Raw genomic sequence first — 19,237 nt, 5'->3', positions numbered from 1 at the left:
GCTTTTGTTCCTCTTTATTTCATGTTACGGAACTTAATCAGAAAGTAATATGTTTGTCATTAACTCTTTATTTGTATTCATTCCTCTAATCTGTCTTGTCCAATGACGTAACGTAATTAATCAATGAACTCGGTCATTAAGTAAAAATAACATTGAAGTAAAGCTAACATCTAGTCAATTCCTTCTATTGACGTCTCTACTTAATATACCAATGATTATAATAAATATATTAAATATAATACATGTAAAATATTTGTAACGCACAATAGAGCTACAAAACATAGAAAATGTACAATATATTAAATATAAAACACAAAAAACAATGAGAATAATTCAAAAGGATTTACAAGCAAGAATTTATAAAATCTTGTACTTGAGCAAGCTTTTAATGTTTGTATCTTCATTGAGACCTGGTGTACGATCAGCTTTCAATAAAATCTATCACCTTAACTCGTGGGTTTGTACTTATTACACCCACCTGTAAACAAGAATTTATTAATATGGCCAAGTACAAAATAAAAACTTTATAAAGCCCTCACAAACTAGACTGTTTGCTTATTGCATTTAACATACTCAACAGCATTTTAAGTAAGTTATGTGTTTCCTTTGGTAAAGTGGCAAAAAGGAACAGCAAGACCAGTGTTGGTCCCTTTAGGAAAGATGGGAAGTGGAATGTTAGCAGTAGAAGTGATGTAAGTGATTCCACACTTGTGGCTGAAGATATTTAGTTGGAGCCTGGTTTCGTATTGGATTTTGTCAACAAAATTAGTGAAAATCCTTTTTACAACACTGCAGACAACGAAGTAATCGTTAATAACAAAACCGACAATTCTAATAGCTTGGAATGTAAATCATTTCCAAACTTCAAAAACTGATTTGCAGATATCAAGCCATTGTGTATGAGAATTTTTATTTCATTAAGTGTCTTGAACTAAATATAGTACCGTTGGGGTTGCACGTGTATTGTTTCCCCAACGGTGTTGCATACCAGGGCAACATTTATAAAGATTTATAATAAGACTGGACTCGAAGTGTTGAAATGGCTGAAAGAGCACAATGTGTGATTGTTTTGAGTAAACAAAGTGGAAATAGAACAATTAGATGCTTGCGTAATTCAACATGGTTGTTTTGAATTGTCGAAAACGTGTTATATGAATAGTGGGAACAAAGTTAAAAAATATGTAGCTACAGTTAGTAGAAAGACTAAAAAACTGTATTGAGATATTCAAGCTTATTCAAACAACTGAGCATTTGTGGTCAAAAATGTGACATCAAATGTTAATGCACCCATTGGTAACAATGTTTCTCGCCTGGAAAATGTCTCTACTACAGTTAACGCTCCTACATATAATGCACAGTGTTGTTGAGCAGAGTGTTTCTGGTTTAATTAAGGAAAACATGACAGGTAGTCATAGTACAGCACAAACAGCATATTTTCAGTTAGCACGACCCAAAACAGACTTTGTGTCAAGGTAATGAACAGTATGAACAAAAGGAAAGGTGGGGGGGGGGGGCAGAGGGAAAGGGCATTAAACAAGGATGTGTGTCCTAGTTTTAATTTATCTAAACAGTTGTTTTTCTGTGCAAGAGATTGAAGTACTTTCAATAGGCTTTTCATTTGTGCCCTTGAGTAGGGTAAGATATGCTGACCTTATTTTAGACTTTAAATTATATGTTAGGAAATTGAATTTAGAATACATTTTTCATCAGGTAAAATGCTGCAACGCAGAAAAGCGTGTAATTAAACCCAGCACATTTGCCCTAACTTAAATATATGACCCTCAATGCATTTGCCAAGTATTGTGAAGCCAATTTTGATAGGTTATGTAAAACAAACCTACAGTCCAGTTCTATAATTTGAACATATTTCAGGCAGATGCAATTAACAGTTTTATGAAAAAGTGAATACAAATATTAATAGGAAATTTGATTTTGAATTCTTTCATTTGTTTAACCAGAAATACATTGATTATATGAATTGTTGACGGTGGACGAGGCTGAATTAGGTAAAATATTTGGTGTACCGAAAATTCATAAAAATCAACCTAGTCTACAGTTTAGACCTACTGTGTCTAGTCCTAGACATAAAACTACCACCATTTCTTAACTGGACAAAATATTAAAGTATAATATATATGTATATGTAGATATATATATATATATATATATATATATATATGTATATATATATGTATATATATATATATATATATGTGTGTGCATGTGTATAAATATATATATATATATATATATATCTATATATATATATATATATATATATATATATATATATATATATATATATATAAATCCAGTGGTACAGCAGAATGAGTTTTATGTTTCATGATTTTCAAGATTCATAGGCTTTTTTTAGATCAGTTAAGAAAATATCAGTTTGGAGGTAAAGAAAAGTTATGTACAGTTGACGTTTCATTATACACTACCTATAGAAGTGGGTGATGGTGTTGAATTAATGAAATCGCATCTCACACAAGTTAGTATATCAGAGGTTATCACTGTTAAATTGTGTAAGAAATTAGTGAAGTTAGTTTATAATATTTTTGTGTTCGGGAATATTTATAGACAAAAAGTTGGAGTTGCCGTGGATGCTCATGTTGCACCTTCATTTGCTAACATTGTACTATGTTGGTGGTAATTAATTTATTTAAAGACTATCCCATTTTTTAAATATGTTTGCTGGTATAGGAGATTTATTGATTATTTGTTTTTTATTTGGAGTGGCGAAGCAAGTGATTTTTACACTTTTGTCCAAGATATAAATTCTAGTCTGCCTTGGTTAAAATTCACAGTTGGTGGTGGTGGAGAGAAGGTGAATTTTTAGATCTCTCCATTCACATGGATAGCACAGATGTGTTTTCACAGTGCTGTATATAGGAAAGACACTTTTAGAAATAATTATTTATATTTTAATAGCGCCCATCCTAGGTTTATGAAGGCAAGCCAGTTCATTAGTGATGATGTAAGTTTTGATTGTGAGGTGAAGTTTATCGCAGACCTGTTTTTGGAAAGGGGCTACCCATCTGATAATCTGAAACTTATTGCAGACGAAGTTAAAATGCATCTGTGTGACAGGGTTCCCTCCTATATTAAAAAATAGGATCAGTGTTCAGAGTGTTAGTGTCAGTCAAAGGGATAAAACTGACATCACTGATGATCAACTGTTTAAACTTCCTATTATGATTTCCAAGGATAGTAAAGTAATTAAAAACATAGTAACAGCTATCTGGAAAGTCATCATGGGTAGCCCTGATTTAGTTAAAGTTATAGGGGATAAGCCACAGTTTGTTATGAAGAAACCCACCAAATTGAAGATGTTACTAGAATTCCACCCTAGCATCAAGTTTAGATTACCAAGGACAGGCTCTTTTGCTTGTGGTTTTTGCAGACAGTGCAGATTTATGAGTAACACAAATGTAGTCCACTTCACCCACTTTAGTCATTGTTAGTAATGGTCACTACAGTTGTCTTTGAAAAAATATAGTCCATGTTAGCCTCTGTAGCACTTGCCAGTGTTTTTACATTGGTAAGAGCACGAGGCCTCTTAAAGTTAGAGTTAGAGAACATTTAAAGGCAATCAAAGATAAGAGTGTGTTAAATGCATTAAGCAAACAGTCTAGTTTGTAAGGGCTTTAGAAAGTTTCATTTTTTTTTGTACTTGAACGTATTAATGATTTCTTGTTTACGGGGTGGGTGTAATAAGTTATTAGAGACCCGTGGGTTAAGGTCACAAATGTTATTGAGAGCTGATCACACACCAGGTCTCAATGAACATACCAACATTAAAAGCTTGCTCAAGTACAGGTTTTTATAAATTCTTGTTTGTAAATCCTTTTGAATTCACATTTTTTTTTGTGTTTTATGTTTTATATGTTGTACATTTTATATGTTTTGAAGCTCAATTGTTCGTTATAAATATTTTATATGTATAATATTTAACATATTTATTATAATCATTGGTATATTAAGATATTTCATTACTTCAGATGAGACGTCAATATAAGGAATTGACTAGATGTTAGCTTTACTTCAGTGGTATTTTTACTTCTTGACTGAATTCATTGATTATGTTGTGACATTGGACAGGCCATATTAAAGGAATGAGTATAAATAGAGTTAATGACAAACATTACTTTCTGATGAATTTATGTATTGTGAAATGAAAAGTAACAAGTGCTACATTTTAATGTTGTGGTTGTTTTGGTTAGCTGGTCTCTGTCTCAACCAGTGCCTCCCAAGTTTTTTTGGTATGTGTATGTAGATATATATATATATATATATATATACACACACATATACACACACACACACACGTCTACATATATATATATATATATATACACACACACACACACACACACACACGTGTGTGTGTGTGTGTATATATATATATATATATATATATATATATATATATATACACATAGAGAGAGCAGTAGGTGCAAGTGTACATAACTATATGCATATTTAAATAGTTTTACAAGTCTGTTTATAAACATAAATAGAATAAAGTCATAGACACACATTGTAAATGTATATTGTTTGAATAATTATTGTATAGAAACATTTGTTTGAGAATATGATTGAAAATGTTTTATACTTGAACTTCCTGCAGTTATTATCTTTATGTAAAACTGTTTATTGAAGTGGAATCTTTATGGAATTTCAATCAAATAAAAGGCCTTTTTGGTGAAAAAGAGAGTATGCCTGGCTACACCCTTGGGTGGAGCAAGAGTGCTTAATGTCTGCCTGTTTTTCTGATCCTTTCCTTTAACCACTGACTGTTTCCAGGACTAAATCCATCTTATTCCCTTCCATGTGATTATCTTGCTGGCAGCATCCTAAGGAGCATGCGCTTCTGATTTATAATTTGCTGAGCATCTGCCCTAGTCTGTCAATTTTAGGGTGTCTGCTTATAAACCATGAATACCCTGCACAGGAGAGGAAAGGATAGAATGTTTCTTGGGTGGGTGCATGTTTAAGGAGTTGTGTATGTAGTTGCTCCTGTGCTTTGTTACAAAATTCTCAGCTGAACTGAAAAGAGTAACATAACACTGCAACAGATATTTTGCATTCTTTCTTCCATCTGCCAGGCACAGCTACCTTGAGTGAATGATGACATTTTTCAGGTATGTTTTATTTTTTGTGAAAATTCTTTATTTTTATTTTATTTATTTTTTGCTTGTAGATACAAATTACAAACAGAAAACTTGACACATCCAAAGTGTCTTCCAAATGTGGATCAAAAACCAATATAAAGCACAAACCAGGTATATCCTTGCACCTACTGTAAGACTTGCATGTATGGAAGCAGACGTTTGTAATGCATGTTTACTATTGATAAGCACTGGTAAAGGAAAAATGTTGATGCAAGTTGGATGTGTGTAAAGCAGAGCTTCTGTGCTTTCTTTTCTTGGGTATAAGTGAACAGTTATAAATCTTTACAATAATAGTCTAAACTGTATTTACTTAGAGCCTTGTCTGTAGTGTTTTCCGTAACATAGTTCCATCAAATTGGCATGCAGTTTAGTATACTACTAAAAAAATACTGCACTGACATATTTACTTGTGTGCATTTTTGTTTGCAGAACAAAGCCATATGCCACTGTTTTTGGCTTTTTGTTCAGCCTTTTCATATGTAACCTTTCTTCAATTTCAGGTGGCGGAGAGGTCAAGATTGAGACGCATAAATTAGAGTTCAAGGAAAAGGCACAGTCAAAAGTGGGCTCCTTGGACAACGTTAAACATTCACCAGGTGGAGGCACTGTCAAGGTATATGAATATGATGGGTCATAAGGAAGCAGCAAACTCCTTGCCTCCAAATAAGGCTTGTTGCTTACCTAAGAAATTTGTGCAGAGTGTCTTCTTGGTAATTAACCTTAGTTGTGGTGGTCCAGCACATCCCCTCAGCCTATCATGGACCGTGAATTCATCAAGAACACACATCATCATCATCATCATATACTTTTGTTTGGTTTTAAAATTAAACCTCAGAAGTATGTTTTTCATATTTCATTTTATCATACCTCACAACTGTCCAGATTTTGCTGAATTTCCAGATATTTTTGGTCTGTTTCTCATTGTTTTCTGACCAGCCCTGGGCAAATCATTGAGGACTGAAGTAAAAAAAATAATGGCAGGCATCTGAGTTTCAGACTTCATATCCTTCAGGAAACCCATGCTAACGCAAAACCCATTGTCCTATCAGCTTCCCAAGTTTGTAAGAGCAATGTTTAGAAAGTGTCCCTAATCCCCCTCCCCCCATCATGTGTGGCTTTGTCCAGATTTCTTGCTTTAACAGGTTGAGAGCTATGTTTTACTCTTTCATCTGGGTGACCATAGACCCACAGTTTCTGCTTTTTTAGTTGATGAATAATCAGTATTACTGCATGTATCTTTTTAAGTAGAAAAACTTTCTGCTGCCTGCTCTCTTGGTTATTCCTAAGATGTAACTGACCAAAGTATTGCTTTAGATTTAATCCAATTTTTTTGCACAGTTTGCTCCACTATCTTTCGATCATCAACACCCTTCCACTCACTGAGGAGGCTTAGAAGCTATATGATTGTGAGCCACTTTCATTCCAGTTTGTTTGGGATGAGCATTCTCTGAACTTGGCTTAAAGTGGAATGTAGAGAGTGCAGCAGCAACTTTGCAATAGCCATAGTGTAGACATGTGTATATGGTGAGGAAATGCAGGAGGCAGTTAAGGAAATAAGTAATTGAGTGAAAGGTGGGATGTTTGCAGTGCCCAGAAGCCAAAATAAAAATGTTAACTGTGTTTTTGCAGGCAGGCATAAACTTTGCAAGTGTTAACTGAAACATGAGCAGTGTTTGGAAGTAGCATCTTGCAGTAGTGGTGTGGCAGTGGACATTTAGGATGAGAAAAAAGGCAGTGTGCATGAGGGCAGTGATGAGGAATGAAGTAAGATATTTGTTTGTTGATCAGGATGCTGGATGGACCAGCACTGTCTCTACAGTGGGGATAGCTAGAGTTTGCAGATTATAGAATGGTGAGGTTGAATTGCTATAAGTCCTTTTGTGGGTTTACCATCAGTGAAAAGTTACTGAGTATACCAAAGGAACAGGAGTCCTAAGATTACAAAGTAGACTTAGTTGAGAAATACAGTGCCAGAAAGTGCAGTCACAGGAGCTAGGAACACGGGAAGAGCTTTACTGCTTAATTAAGGAAGGAGTGAGAAAAGGAATGAATTGTGCCTGAGGAGGAGGAGGAAGTGTGAGAAAAGGAAATTGTTACCTAGGCAAAAGAGTGAAATAAGAAAGATGTTACTTTAAGATGAAGATCATGGTGTTGTTTTTTTTTTTTTTGTAAACCATTAAGCAAGTAAGCCCACTGGACACCAGTGACCAGGAGCAATGTTTGGTTAAGTGAATAGCTTAAGAGTTGCACAGTGTGCAAGTGGAGACCGAAAGAATTAAGGTCAATATTTCTGTGTGAAGTTCATTAGTAGTTCAAAATCCCTCTGTATCATAACCTGCCATTACCCTATCAGTGGTTCTTTCCTTGCTCTTGAGCTCTTGCTTTTTGAGAATGCTTGCCCTCCCCTTGCATATGCTCGAGTGTTTGATTTGGGGCACACTCGTACCCTGACTTGGGCTCAAAAAAAATTCTTTGAGAATTACAGAAAACTAGCATGCCAAAGTAGCAACCCCAGGGTGTCATAGGGAGGAGCTAGAGGACTGTCTTAACACTTATAAACTGGTGAAGTTGGAGGGAGACCAACACTGAAATTAACTAGTAGGTCTATCTCTTGAGATCAGACAGGAGCAAGAGATGATTAATAGAAGGGAGCATGTGATTGGATAGTGTACCTTTCACAAAGTATTTGCTGGTATCTAGATCTTCATGAACAACGAGCTCCCACTCTAAAAAGCGTCTACGACCCGCATGCTACCTATGGAGTAGTGCATTCAGAGTTCATTCCTTAATTCTCTCAGCACTTGTACTAAGACACAATATGTGGGCATCACCACCCTTACAGATTGTTTTGAAGCCATCTTGCCTAGATATAGGGTATGTTTTGAAGCCATCTTGCCTAGATAGGGTATTTTTGGTCTCCATAGCACTTGTCTGTGGCTAATCTTGGACTCTGTGAATGTATTGTGTTTGCTTTAACCTATGTTAAGTATTGCTTTCCATCATTGGTTTAACAGACTGTTTTGCATCTTTTGGAGCATTTATATCTTTGCACTGTCATCTTTAGGAGGTGGGATGTGACCAAATGGATAAGAGAACAGTTTCCTAACAGTGTGCTGCCTGTGTCAGCTCACGGCCCCCTCACCCTCCCTTCAGGGCCACCCCAGTGTCTGACTCTCTGCATAAATACGTCATTGCTACCAGCTTCTAGATACAGCCAACAACACTCTGCCTGCCAAGTAGGCCTGCCTCCCTACTGACTAGCCTGCATAGATGTTCTATCACTTACTGTTGTATGACAATATAATTTGAAGGTCCCTGTTTAATGGCCAGGGCTGATTAGTCTTTCTTCTAATAATTCTTCTAATAAGTGTCCCTTGTATGATCCCTCATCTGGAGAGAACTTGTCTCAATGAGGTCTTTATTATTATTTTGCCGTTTGTTCACCAGGTTAGTCCTTCTGGGCAAAAGCCCTTTTTCAGCAGAGACCCGGAGAGAAAGCTGCAGCAATATTCGTTAAATAGTGACAACTATAATATCACATGAAATAGAGAACATGTTACAGTTAATTACAATCAGTCATGTAGAAAAAAATACATTACAGACAGAAACAAATGACGCAAATTTTGAGGCAAAACTTTAAATTTTAGCTCTCAGTTATTATTTTGAAATTGGTTTGAGTGTTTCATAAAGAGAGGAGACCAACCACTTTGGGCATCTACTGTGGTGGTACACAGTATCCTCAAGATAGGAAAACACGGCTCACAGACTGCGTGCTGTGGCAGGGCTAGACTCAACGGTGTAAAATATGGCTCTAGGTGATTTGGTCATGTTTACTAATGTCGTCAAAAATGAGCGTAGGCAGTTAACGGTGATAAGTGGATTGAGGCCCCGGCCTACTCTGACCCACACCAGGGACATTTGCTAACAGTGGGAGGGATATATGTGCCCTACTGGCCAGTGTGCCCCTGCCATAAAGCCCGGCAGCCCTTGGTCAATAAACTACTGGCAGCCTGGTGTCTAGTTGCCCAGCCTAGGTTATCTGGGATAGCTCTGTTGAGCAAAAGCTGGATGTAAAACCCAACCAACCTGCCAAACATGAACTGAGAATTGCTACACTTTTAATGTAGGTTCACTGACAGGATGCAGCTTGGAAGTGGATGACATGATGATACAGAGGAGGCTGGACATCCTACTTATCCTAGAGACGAGATGGAAAGGCAGTGCAGCAAAGCCACTTGACTTGGGATCCAAACTCTACTACTCAGGTGGGGGACAGGCTAGAAATGGTGTAGGAATTGTGGTGAGAGAGAGACTTCAGAAGGCAGTGAGGGATATCATCAGAATTAATGACAGACTCATTGCAGTCAGACTCCAGTGTAATGATAGGGCGGTATTCATAATCTTAGCCTATGTCCCACTGCAGGGTTGTGATAGTGAGGAAAAGAGTGTATTCAGACAGAAGTTGCAGGGCCTACTAGATAAAGCAGGACAACGTGAATTGGTGTTAATAATGGGTCACTTGAATCCACATATCGAGACAGACAGAACACTGTAGGAGTACTGCCTTGTTCCACATGGGTGGGGCAGCAGGAGTAAACAAGGAGAAGCCATTCTAGACTTCTGTATGGCAAATGCCTTGATAGGAGCCAACACATGGTTCAGAAAGAGAGACAGTCACAAGATCACATACAAGAGTAACCAACATACAACTCAGGTAGACATGTTCTTCGTGTTTCACTGTTGCAGTCATTACATTTGGGTAATCTGCTGGCAGGTTGCCCTCAGTCGGCCTGAATAACAAAGTCTTGGGTCCTGTGTCGGTTGCTGTCTCCTCTTCCAGGACGTCAGGGGTATAAAACATGCAGCAGATGCCATTTTAATTGGTCTTTCTCCTGAAATTTTTGCTTTCGAGTTTCAGAACCAAAGTCTTCAAACTAAAGCTAAGTACCTCGTTGGGGAAACTTTTTCTTGCTCCTTACCGATATCAGTAGAAGTTAATAATTGTATTATTTGTGGGAAGCAAATACCTCCAAAGGATTTTCATTTGTACTGTATTCCTTGCCTAGGCCCTGACCACAACGTGCCTTGCTGTCGGTTTTGTGCTAAATTTAACCAATACACTATTAACCATCAGTATATTTTTGCTTCCAAATACTTTGGTTCAAGATTTAACTATCCTGAAATGTCGTCTGTTAGCAATCCGACTACCGGAATTCACAAAAAAACACAGAAACCCATTAAGTACAGAGAAAGTTATTAGGGACCTGGGGACCCAAGTTGATAGCAATCTCTCCTTTGAAAACCACATTGCCAAAGTGGTTAGAAAGACCTTCTACATAGCCCACCCCATCACGAAGGGTTTCACATCTAGATCAAGAGAGGTAATCGTGCCCCTTTATTCATCCCTCATCAGGCCCATCATAGAATACAATGCCCCTTTTGGGATGTACCTTACCCGACACATGCAGCAATTAGAAAGACCCCAAAAGTATCTCACCAAGAGGATCAAGGGTCTCAAACAGATGCCATGTGCTGCTCGGTTAAAAAAACTCCAGCTCTACTCAGTTGCATACCGCCTACTTCGAGGCGATCTATGCCTGACATACAAAGCTATGTCAAATCCAGAATTAATGGACATGCTTCACCTCAGTAAATCTAAATCCCTTAGAGCCACACGCTCGAGGGACTTGAACCTCAGCACAGAAATAAATAGAACTTGCTGGAGGGACAGGTTCATAATCCAGAGGCTCCCTTTGCTCTGGAATAGAATTCCAGTTCATGTGAGGCAGAGCACCTCACTGAATCTCTTCAAGAAGAATCTCGATAAGTGGATGGGGGATCGTAGGTTTGTCTCGGGGATTACTCCCGTGTCACTATTAGACAGAGGCACAGTAAACTAAACCTTAAAAAGGGCACAGTATACTCAAATCAAGGGGTGGCGTAAGCCATACAGAATCGGGCTAGGCTTATAATTGCCCCAGGGCAGATAGCCTAGTATGAACCTAAGAAAAAGACAGAGACAGACCGTCGAGGTCCAAAACTGACGACGAAGCTTCTCCTAAGCCAGTCGCCGGTTTGCGACGCAGTGAGGTGCTTTCGCAGCCCCTGATGCCCGCTACTTTTGAGTCGCAGGCCTCTACCGAGACCCATTCGGAGTCCGGTATGCCGCAAGATTCTTCAAGTATTGAACCCGCGGATGTGTCTCCCATGGATGGGTCTGGAGCCGCTGAGCAGGCACCGGCTTCTGAGGGTGTTTTCAGGCCTAATGATTTGTATATTAAACCAACGCCATCATCAAAAACAAGGCCAAAACCAACTGCTATATTGATGCATGAGCCACATGCTCAGGCCCCTATGCCTAAAAACAAATGATCAAAATGGTTGAGGATTTAATTACCTTGATCAGGGGTTCCCAACCCCCTCCTGCTAAGAGGGACTAGGCAAGGCACTGATTATGAATCTTCAGATCAGGTGTCCATTTCTTCTGATTCCTCTTCTGATCAGGAATTTTCTGTCCTCCCTTATGAGGACTCTGATGCAGAACAATCCATCCCTTCTGCTTCTGTAAAAACTAAATGAAAACTCCAGCCAAGCTAGAACTTCCAATGAGTGATCTCCCAAACCTCCTGTGACAGAGGCACATGGGATATATGCAAATGACCCTTATGAACATCAGGTGTTTCAGCTATATGGCGATTCAGATCGGCCATGACTTTTACATTTGAAGTCGTTTTAATGGACAGTTTCAGGCCAATAAAGCTAAACTCCACTAGCTATGGATATGCATACTTTGGCCTTATGACCTCGTCAGCATAGCACAAGCAGAGTGTTTGACTAAGCATAAAAAACACAGGGTTGTTATACCGAGCTGATGTCCATTATCATTAGGGTGACTGCAAAATATCTCAACTAACAAATTAAAACAAAGAGTGAGAAGGTCACACTGAAAAACCAATCAGTAAAAACTAAATAAAAACTCCAGCCAAGCTAGAACTTCCAATGAGTGACCTCCCAAACCTCCTGTGACAGAGGCAAATGGGATATATGCAGATGACTCTTATGAACATCAGGTATTTCAGCTATATGGCCATTCTAATTGACCATGACATTTACATTTGAAGTCGTTTTAATGGACAATTTCAGGCTAATAAAGCCAAACCCCACTAGCTATGGATATGCATATTTCGGCCTTATGACCTCATCAGCATAGCACAAGTTTGACCAAGCATAAGAAACGCAGGGTTGTTATAGCCAGCTGATGTCCATTTTCATTAAGGTGACTGCAAAATACCCCACCTAACAAATTAAAACAGAGTGAGAAGGTCACACTGAAAAACCAATCAGTAAAAACTAAATGAAAACTCCAGCCAAGCTAGATCTTTTAATGAGTGACCTCCCACACCTCCTATATGCAAATGACCTTTATGAACATCAGGTGTTTCAGCTATATGGCAATTCTGATTGCCATTCTGCTTCTCCTCCAGAGGATTTTTCTTTTGCAGAGACTTTGCATACCTTAAGGGAACATTTTCATTGGAAGAGTCAGGACTTTCCAGAATCTAAAAGAGGCTTAGGGATTTTCTTCTTCTTCCTCAACGTAGGCCTTTGGCTATACCTCCTGTTTTTAGACATTGTTGATGATGTTTTCTCAGAATCCAGCATGGCTCCTGATTCCCTGCCTCTGGCTCCTAATAAGCTAGACAAGATATTACAGGGTTCCTGACTCCCACAAGTTTCTTTTCAAAAATCATACTGCTGACCCTGAAACTATTTCTCAGGGTCCCAAGGGTGTTAAGGCTTCTGCTGCTAAAAATCCTACCCCTTCTTATAGAGACTCCAGGGCACTGGATAGATGGAGTAAGAAGCTTTATACGTTTGCAACCCTGGCAATCAGGGCTTTAAACTGTCACACACATTTCATATGCTTAAATATTAACAGCATGTCATGGGCTTACTGAAACAGAAAATGATGTTGGTTTCTGATTGTGTGGACAATAAGAGTTACAGGATTTATTGCATTCAGCCGAACAAGTTGGAAAGCATACTTTGCAATGTGGTTTTGATTCTTTGGAGGCCTCTTGCAGGGCCACCGTAACTGCTTCTGTAATAAGAAGGCATGCTTGGCTCAAGGAGCAAAATCTGCCTAATCATGTTAAAACTAAATTGTTGGATGCTCCTTTACAGCAGGACAAGTCTGTTTGGTAATAAGGCAGAAGAAGTTTTAAAAAAGATGGAAGACAAAGCTAAATCTATGCAAACTGTAAAGATTTCTTGCAAGTGCAGCCACCCAGGTTCAGTAGGCACTGACCTACTAAGAATTGGTCCTTAACAGTACCCAACAGAGCCGCTCAGGTCAAACCCAGACAACTCCAAAGGCTCCAGGTTTCAGTCACAAGGATCTTACAGGACAAAACAATGGGGTGCCTCCACCTCCAAATCAGGAAGTAGCAAAGCACCACCCTATGGTAAACAGTCTTAATGACTTTCCTCTGCCTTTTCCAAGCACTTACCTTTTGGCAGCCCCTTTGGGGGGAAAACTAGCACTTCATGCTCAAAACTGGCATCTAATTACCCAGGACAAGTGGGTCTTAAATACAGTATCTCGTGGGTACAGATTTCATTTCCACACGTTGCCAATTCCAAACAGATTGCCAGATCTGCCCCTAAATCAGTGGGCAGAGGCCCAGAAACAAGTCATGTCTGTCATGGATATGGGGGCTATTCAACCAGTACCAGAAAAGGAAAAAGGACAAGGTTTTTATTCAAGACTTTTCCTGGTACCCAGAAAAGACAAATCATGGCGTCCAGTTCTGGACTTATCCATTTTAAATACTTTCCTGGACATTCCAAAATTCAAGATGCTGACTCAACAGCTACTGCCTATGCTAGGCAAAAATGCCTGGTTGGTAACTCTCGACTTAAAAGAGGCTTACCTACATATCCCAATCAGGGAATCTTGCAGAAGATACCTCCACTTCAAAGCATGCTATTTGCATTACCAGTTCTCTGCACTACCCTTTGGCTTATCTACTGCGCCCAGGGTCTTCACAAAGTGCCTGGCACCAGTAATTGCATTTTCCAGACGAAGAAACATTCAAATGTATCCTTATGTGGATGATTGTCTAATTCAGGCAGAGGACAAGGACACTCTTCTACAACATCTGGAGTTTGTAAAAAGGCTTCTAACGTACCTAGAGTACACCATAAACAAAAAGAAATCACAACTGGTACCCTCTCAAATAATTACATTCCTGGGTGCAAGCTTGAATACAACTGCCCAGATGGCTTACCTCAAGCCAAACAAATTCAATTAATATACTTCAAACAAGTGGCCAGAAAAACCCAGCTATCTGCAAGACAAATTCTGCAGGCTTTGGGGTTCATACATCCTGCATTCTACTAATTCCATATGCAAGACTGCATATGAGGAAACTTCAATGGTACCTAAAAAGCTTATGGAGTCAACATTGTCACAGCCTGGAAATAATAATTCCTCTCATCCCTTGTCTGCAACAGGAGTTCCTTTGGTGGGCAGAGGCCTGTCACCAAAACAAGGGACTGTCATTCATTCTACCCCCTGCCACCCACACCCTGACTGCAGATGCATCAGACTGTGCCTGGGGAGCCCATCTGGCAGGGAGATGCATTTAGGGCGAGTGGAGCCCAAATCAAATGCACCTACATATCAATCAGAAAGAAATGCTAGCTGTACAGAATGCTCTGACAGCCTTCAAGGACTTCCTTAATCCGGGACAACTACTGATAAAGATGGACAAGACCACAGTTATGTGGTACATAAACAAGCAGGGGGGTAAACACTCCTACCCCCTTTGCAGACTAGCCGTGGCCTTGTGGAATACAGCCTTGACTTACCAAATGCATTTACAAGCTCAATTCCTGCCAGGAAAGCAAAATACTCTGGCAGATGACCTAAGCAGAAATCTTATGGACCCACATGAATGGAACCTGGATCCGCAATTCTTCAGCATCTTGACACGAAAATGGGGGAGCCCAGACATAGATCTTTTTGCCTCTCCCCAAAACTACCAGTTAGACAAATTCTGCACAAGAACTCATCACAAAAAAAGCTTGGAAAGTGGATGCTCTGTCCTTCAGCTGGAAAAACCTATCAGTCTATGCCTTTCCCTGTCTGCCTCTGCTCTCCAAGGTTTTACTAAAAGTCAGACAGGAAAAAACAAATATGATTCTGATTGCTCCGGACTGGCTTCGCCAACACTGGTACCTGCTTCTAAGGAATATGTCACACCATCCTCCGTGGTACTTGCCTTAGATACCTCATCTATTGTCTCAGCAGAACTATCAAATTCTGCACACTCCGCTCCAAACTCTGAATCTTGCAGCATGGCTAATCAACTAATTTCACCAGTCACATCTCTCAGTAAACCTGTGATGGATGTCATTTTGGAGGCTAGAAGGCCTAGTACTAGAAAATCTTATGCTGATAAATGGAAGAGATTCTGTGCCTGGAACCAAGCACAAGGAATGAACACAGATTTGCCCAATATTCCTCAGATTTTGCAATATTTAACTGAGATGCTTCACAAAGGCCTATCTTTTTCTTCTATAAAAATCCATGCCTCTGCCATCTCGGCTCATTACAACACAGAGCCTCCTCTCTTTTCTCATCCCCTCAGAGGGGCCAAAAATTTGAGACCTCCCAGGAGAGCACCGACCCCTGCATGGGACCTCAGTTTTGTGCTGGAAAAACTCACCCTACTTCCTTTTGAACCAGCTGCTACTGCAGACATAAAATTTCTTTCTTGGAAGACAGCCTTTCTTTTGGCAGTCACTTCAGCTAGAAGGATTTCAGAACTACAGGCTCTCATGGCAGTGGAGCCTTTCATTATCTTTTATCTGGACAGGGTGGCCCTCGGGACCAATCCTTCTTTTATGCCTAAGGTGGTATCCAGTGTGGCTCTTAACCAGACCATTCATCTGCCAATTTTTTTCCCAAATCCGCAGAACAAGGGGGAGCGGATTCTGCATTCATTGGATGTACACAGACCACTAAGATTCTACTTAAACAGGACAAAATCTCTAAAGTCTGAGCAACTTCTGGTGGCATTTGCTGCAGGGGCAGAGGGAAAGTCTGTATCAAAGCAGACTATTTCAAAATGGATAAGCCATTGTATTAGTTTCTGCTACATGCACCATGGTAAACCTGTTCCCAAGGGGATCAGATCCCATTCCACCAGGGCTGCATCTACTTCTGCAGCTTTTCTCAGAGGGGTTCCTACCAGAGACATTCTAGAGGCTGCTACTTAGATCTCAGTTCATACCTTCACAAAACATTACCATGCAGGGCAGGCTTTGCAACTGCTGTCCTGCAGGGCCTTATAGCTGCTCCTAATGCTGTATAATTCCATCTTCCCATCCATAGCTTTGGGATTCTACCCAAATGTAATGACTGCAACAGTGAAACAGTAAGAACACAGTACACAGTTGTGTACACTTACCATAAATGTAGATGTTAAGAGTGTATTCACTGTTGCAGTCCAGGTTACCCACCCACCAGCCCCCTTTCTTCTCTATTATACTACTTCTTTCCTTCACTATGTTCAAAAACCTTTGTGGTGTATTTGCTTTTAGTTGGAGGTAAATTTTTTTATGTTCTAAAATACATGCATATATATATATATATATATGTGTGTGTGTGTGTGTATGTATATATATATATATGTATATATATATTTTTTTTTTTTTTTTTTTTTTTTTTTTTTTGCTCCTCATTTGGGGGGGACCGGACATCTGGGGCAAGAAAAACATTAAAATGGTGTTGGCTCCATATTTTATACCCCTTGCATCTTGGAAAAGGAGACAGCAACTGATGCAGGACCCAAGACTTTGTTATTCAGGCTGACTGAGGGCAACCTGCCAGCAGATTACCCAAATGTAATGACTGCAACAGTGAATACACTCGAACATCTACATTTATGGTAAGTGTACACAGCTGTACTTTCTTCCTAGTAAGGAAAAAGCAGTGGGGTAGAATCCATGATTGCAAAGCTGTCCCCAGTGAAACAGTCGGCCCACAGCATAAACCACTAGTTGCTACAGTCAGCTGCAAGCAGTGGTCAGAGAAGGCTCTAAGGTCAACAGAGACCATGCTGAAGACCTGGAAGTTGACTGCAGCGAGAAAGTTCAGCAGTTCAGGGAATTACTCAGGGCTCTAACATCCCAAGAAGAGGAGAAAATAGGTGGAGTTGGAGTGGGAGTGCCTAAAAACAGCATATGTTAGGACTTACAGAAAAGATATGTGGCCGAGCCAAGTATGGAAATAAGGTACATAAGGAAAGCTGGTGGTGGAATGCAGAAGTCCAGGAAGTTATCAAAAGAAAGGAGTAGTGCAGGAAGAAGTGGGAGATGGAAAAGACTGACAAGGCTAGGAAGGACTACTGGTTGGCTACCAAAGAAGCTAAGAAAGAAGTTGCAGTACCAAAGAATAGGGCATCAGAGGCGCTCTACCAACTTCTGGAAAGTGACTCTGTAAGGTGCACAAAGAAACTATATCAGGTTGCAAGGCAAAGACAGAAAGATAAAGAAGATAGACACCCTTCATAAGGAATACCAGCAACAACCTGCTCATCAGTCAAGGGCAGATGGAAGGAGTGTATTTTCAGCAGCTTCTGAATGAATAAAACCCCACAGAAGCTGTACTTCCCCAGAAACAGCCTACGATGAGAGAATAAGATGAGCCCACTTTAGAAGCAGCAAGAACAGCACTAAGAAAAATGAAGTCAGGGAAAGCAGCAGGCTCAGATGAGGTCTCAGCAGATATGATAAAAATGCTGGGTGAGATAGGGAAGATATGGCTCCTGAGGGTACTAATAGTGTGGAGAGAAAGGCGTATCCCAGATGACTGGAGAATAAGTATACCCGTGCCAGTGTACAAGAACAAAGGGGACATACACAACTGTGGGCAGTACAGAGGCGTCAGAGTCCTACCACATTGCATGAAAGCTCTGGAGATGGTGATTGATAAATGGATATGCAGAGTAGTAGAATGTGAGATGGGAAATGAGCAGTTTGGATTCAGATCAGGATGCAGCACGATTGACCCAATGTTTGTATTGAGACAGATGCTTGAGAAGAAACTAGAGATGAGGAGAGAGTCAGCTGAGCATTCCTAGATTTGGAGAAAGCATATGACAAGGTCCCAAGAAAGCTGATCTGGGCAGTACTGTGGTGGTTTGAAGTCCCAGAAAGATTGGTAGAATTAGTGCAGGCTACGTACAAGGACCCATGGACTCCAGTACGAACGGTGTTTGGCCTCACAGAGGGTTTCCCAGTGGTAGTGGGTGTACACCAGGGTTCAGCTCTGAGCCCACTGCTGTTCATACTGGTGATGGACTACATTAGCAAACAGATTGGAGGGGACAGCTCAACAAAGCTGATGTGGCAGTACAGGCAGACTCTGAGCTAGAACGTTAGCAAAGGATAGGAGAATGGAATGCAAATCTGAAGGCACATGGGATGAAACTAAATACAGATAAGACGGTCGTAATGGCAGCAAATTGGGGAAATCTGAAGAAGCTGAGAGTAGAGATAGAAGGGAAGATAGTGGAACAGGTAAACAACTTCAAGTATCTGGGAGGGGTGGTTGAGAAGGGTAGACTGAATGAAGAGGGCAAAGCTAGAATCTGAGGGACTGCAGCCAACTGGCATAGAGTATCAGGTGTAGTCTATGACAGAAGAATGCCAAAGAAGCTGAAAAGTAAGTTGTAGAAGACAGTGGTGTGACCAGTACTACTGTATGGTACAGAAACCTGGGCAGTAAAGGCAGAACAGTTGAAGAAGCTAGAGGTGTGGTAGGATGCACATTGTGGGAAAGACGAAGAAATGAGGACATAAGAGCAGAAGCCAAAGTAGCTCCAATTGTAGAAAAGTTCTGAGAACAGATTACGGTAGTTTGGGCACGTGTAGAAAAGCAGAAGGCAATCTGGTGAGGAAGATTTGGGACAGACTGGAAAGAAGGTAAGAGGAAGCGAGGACGGTCTAGTAAAGAGGTGGATGGATTGTGTGAAAGAAGATTTACGACA

The 19,237-nt window shown here is 40.0% G+C and overlaps 1 protein-coding gene across 1 annotated transcript in view; it reads left to right on the top strand.

The window, feature by feature from the left end:
* The window catches only part of MAP4 (microtubule associated protein 4), a 189,143-nt gene that overhangs the window by 98,812 nt on the left and 71,094 nt on the right, over positions 1 to 19,237 (top strand). The window contains exons 4-5 of the mRNA XM_044066069.1: positions 5,207 to 5,288; positions 5,678 to 5,790. Of these exons, the coding sequence (XP_043922004.1) occupies positions 5,207 to 5,288; positions 5,678 to 5,790 (195 nt within the window). The remainder of the gene's footprint in view (positions 1 to 5,206; positions 5,289 to 5,677; positions 5,791 to 19,237) is intronic.

Source organism: Protopterus annectens, chromosome 3.part0 (genome assembly GCF_019279795.1).
Source record: "Protopterus annectens isolate FY-2018-M chromosome 3.part0, PAN1.0, whole genome shotgun sequence".
NCBI lineage: Eukaryota > Metazoa > Chordata > Ceratodontiformes > Protopteridae > Protopterus > Protopterus annectens.
This window is presented reverse-complemented; position numbering and strand designations above follow the sequence as displayed.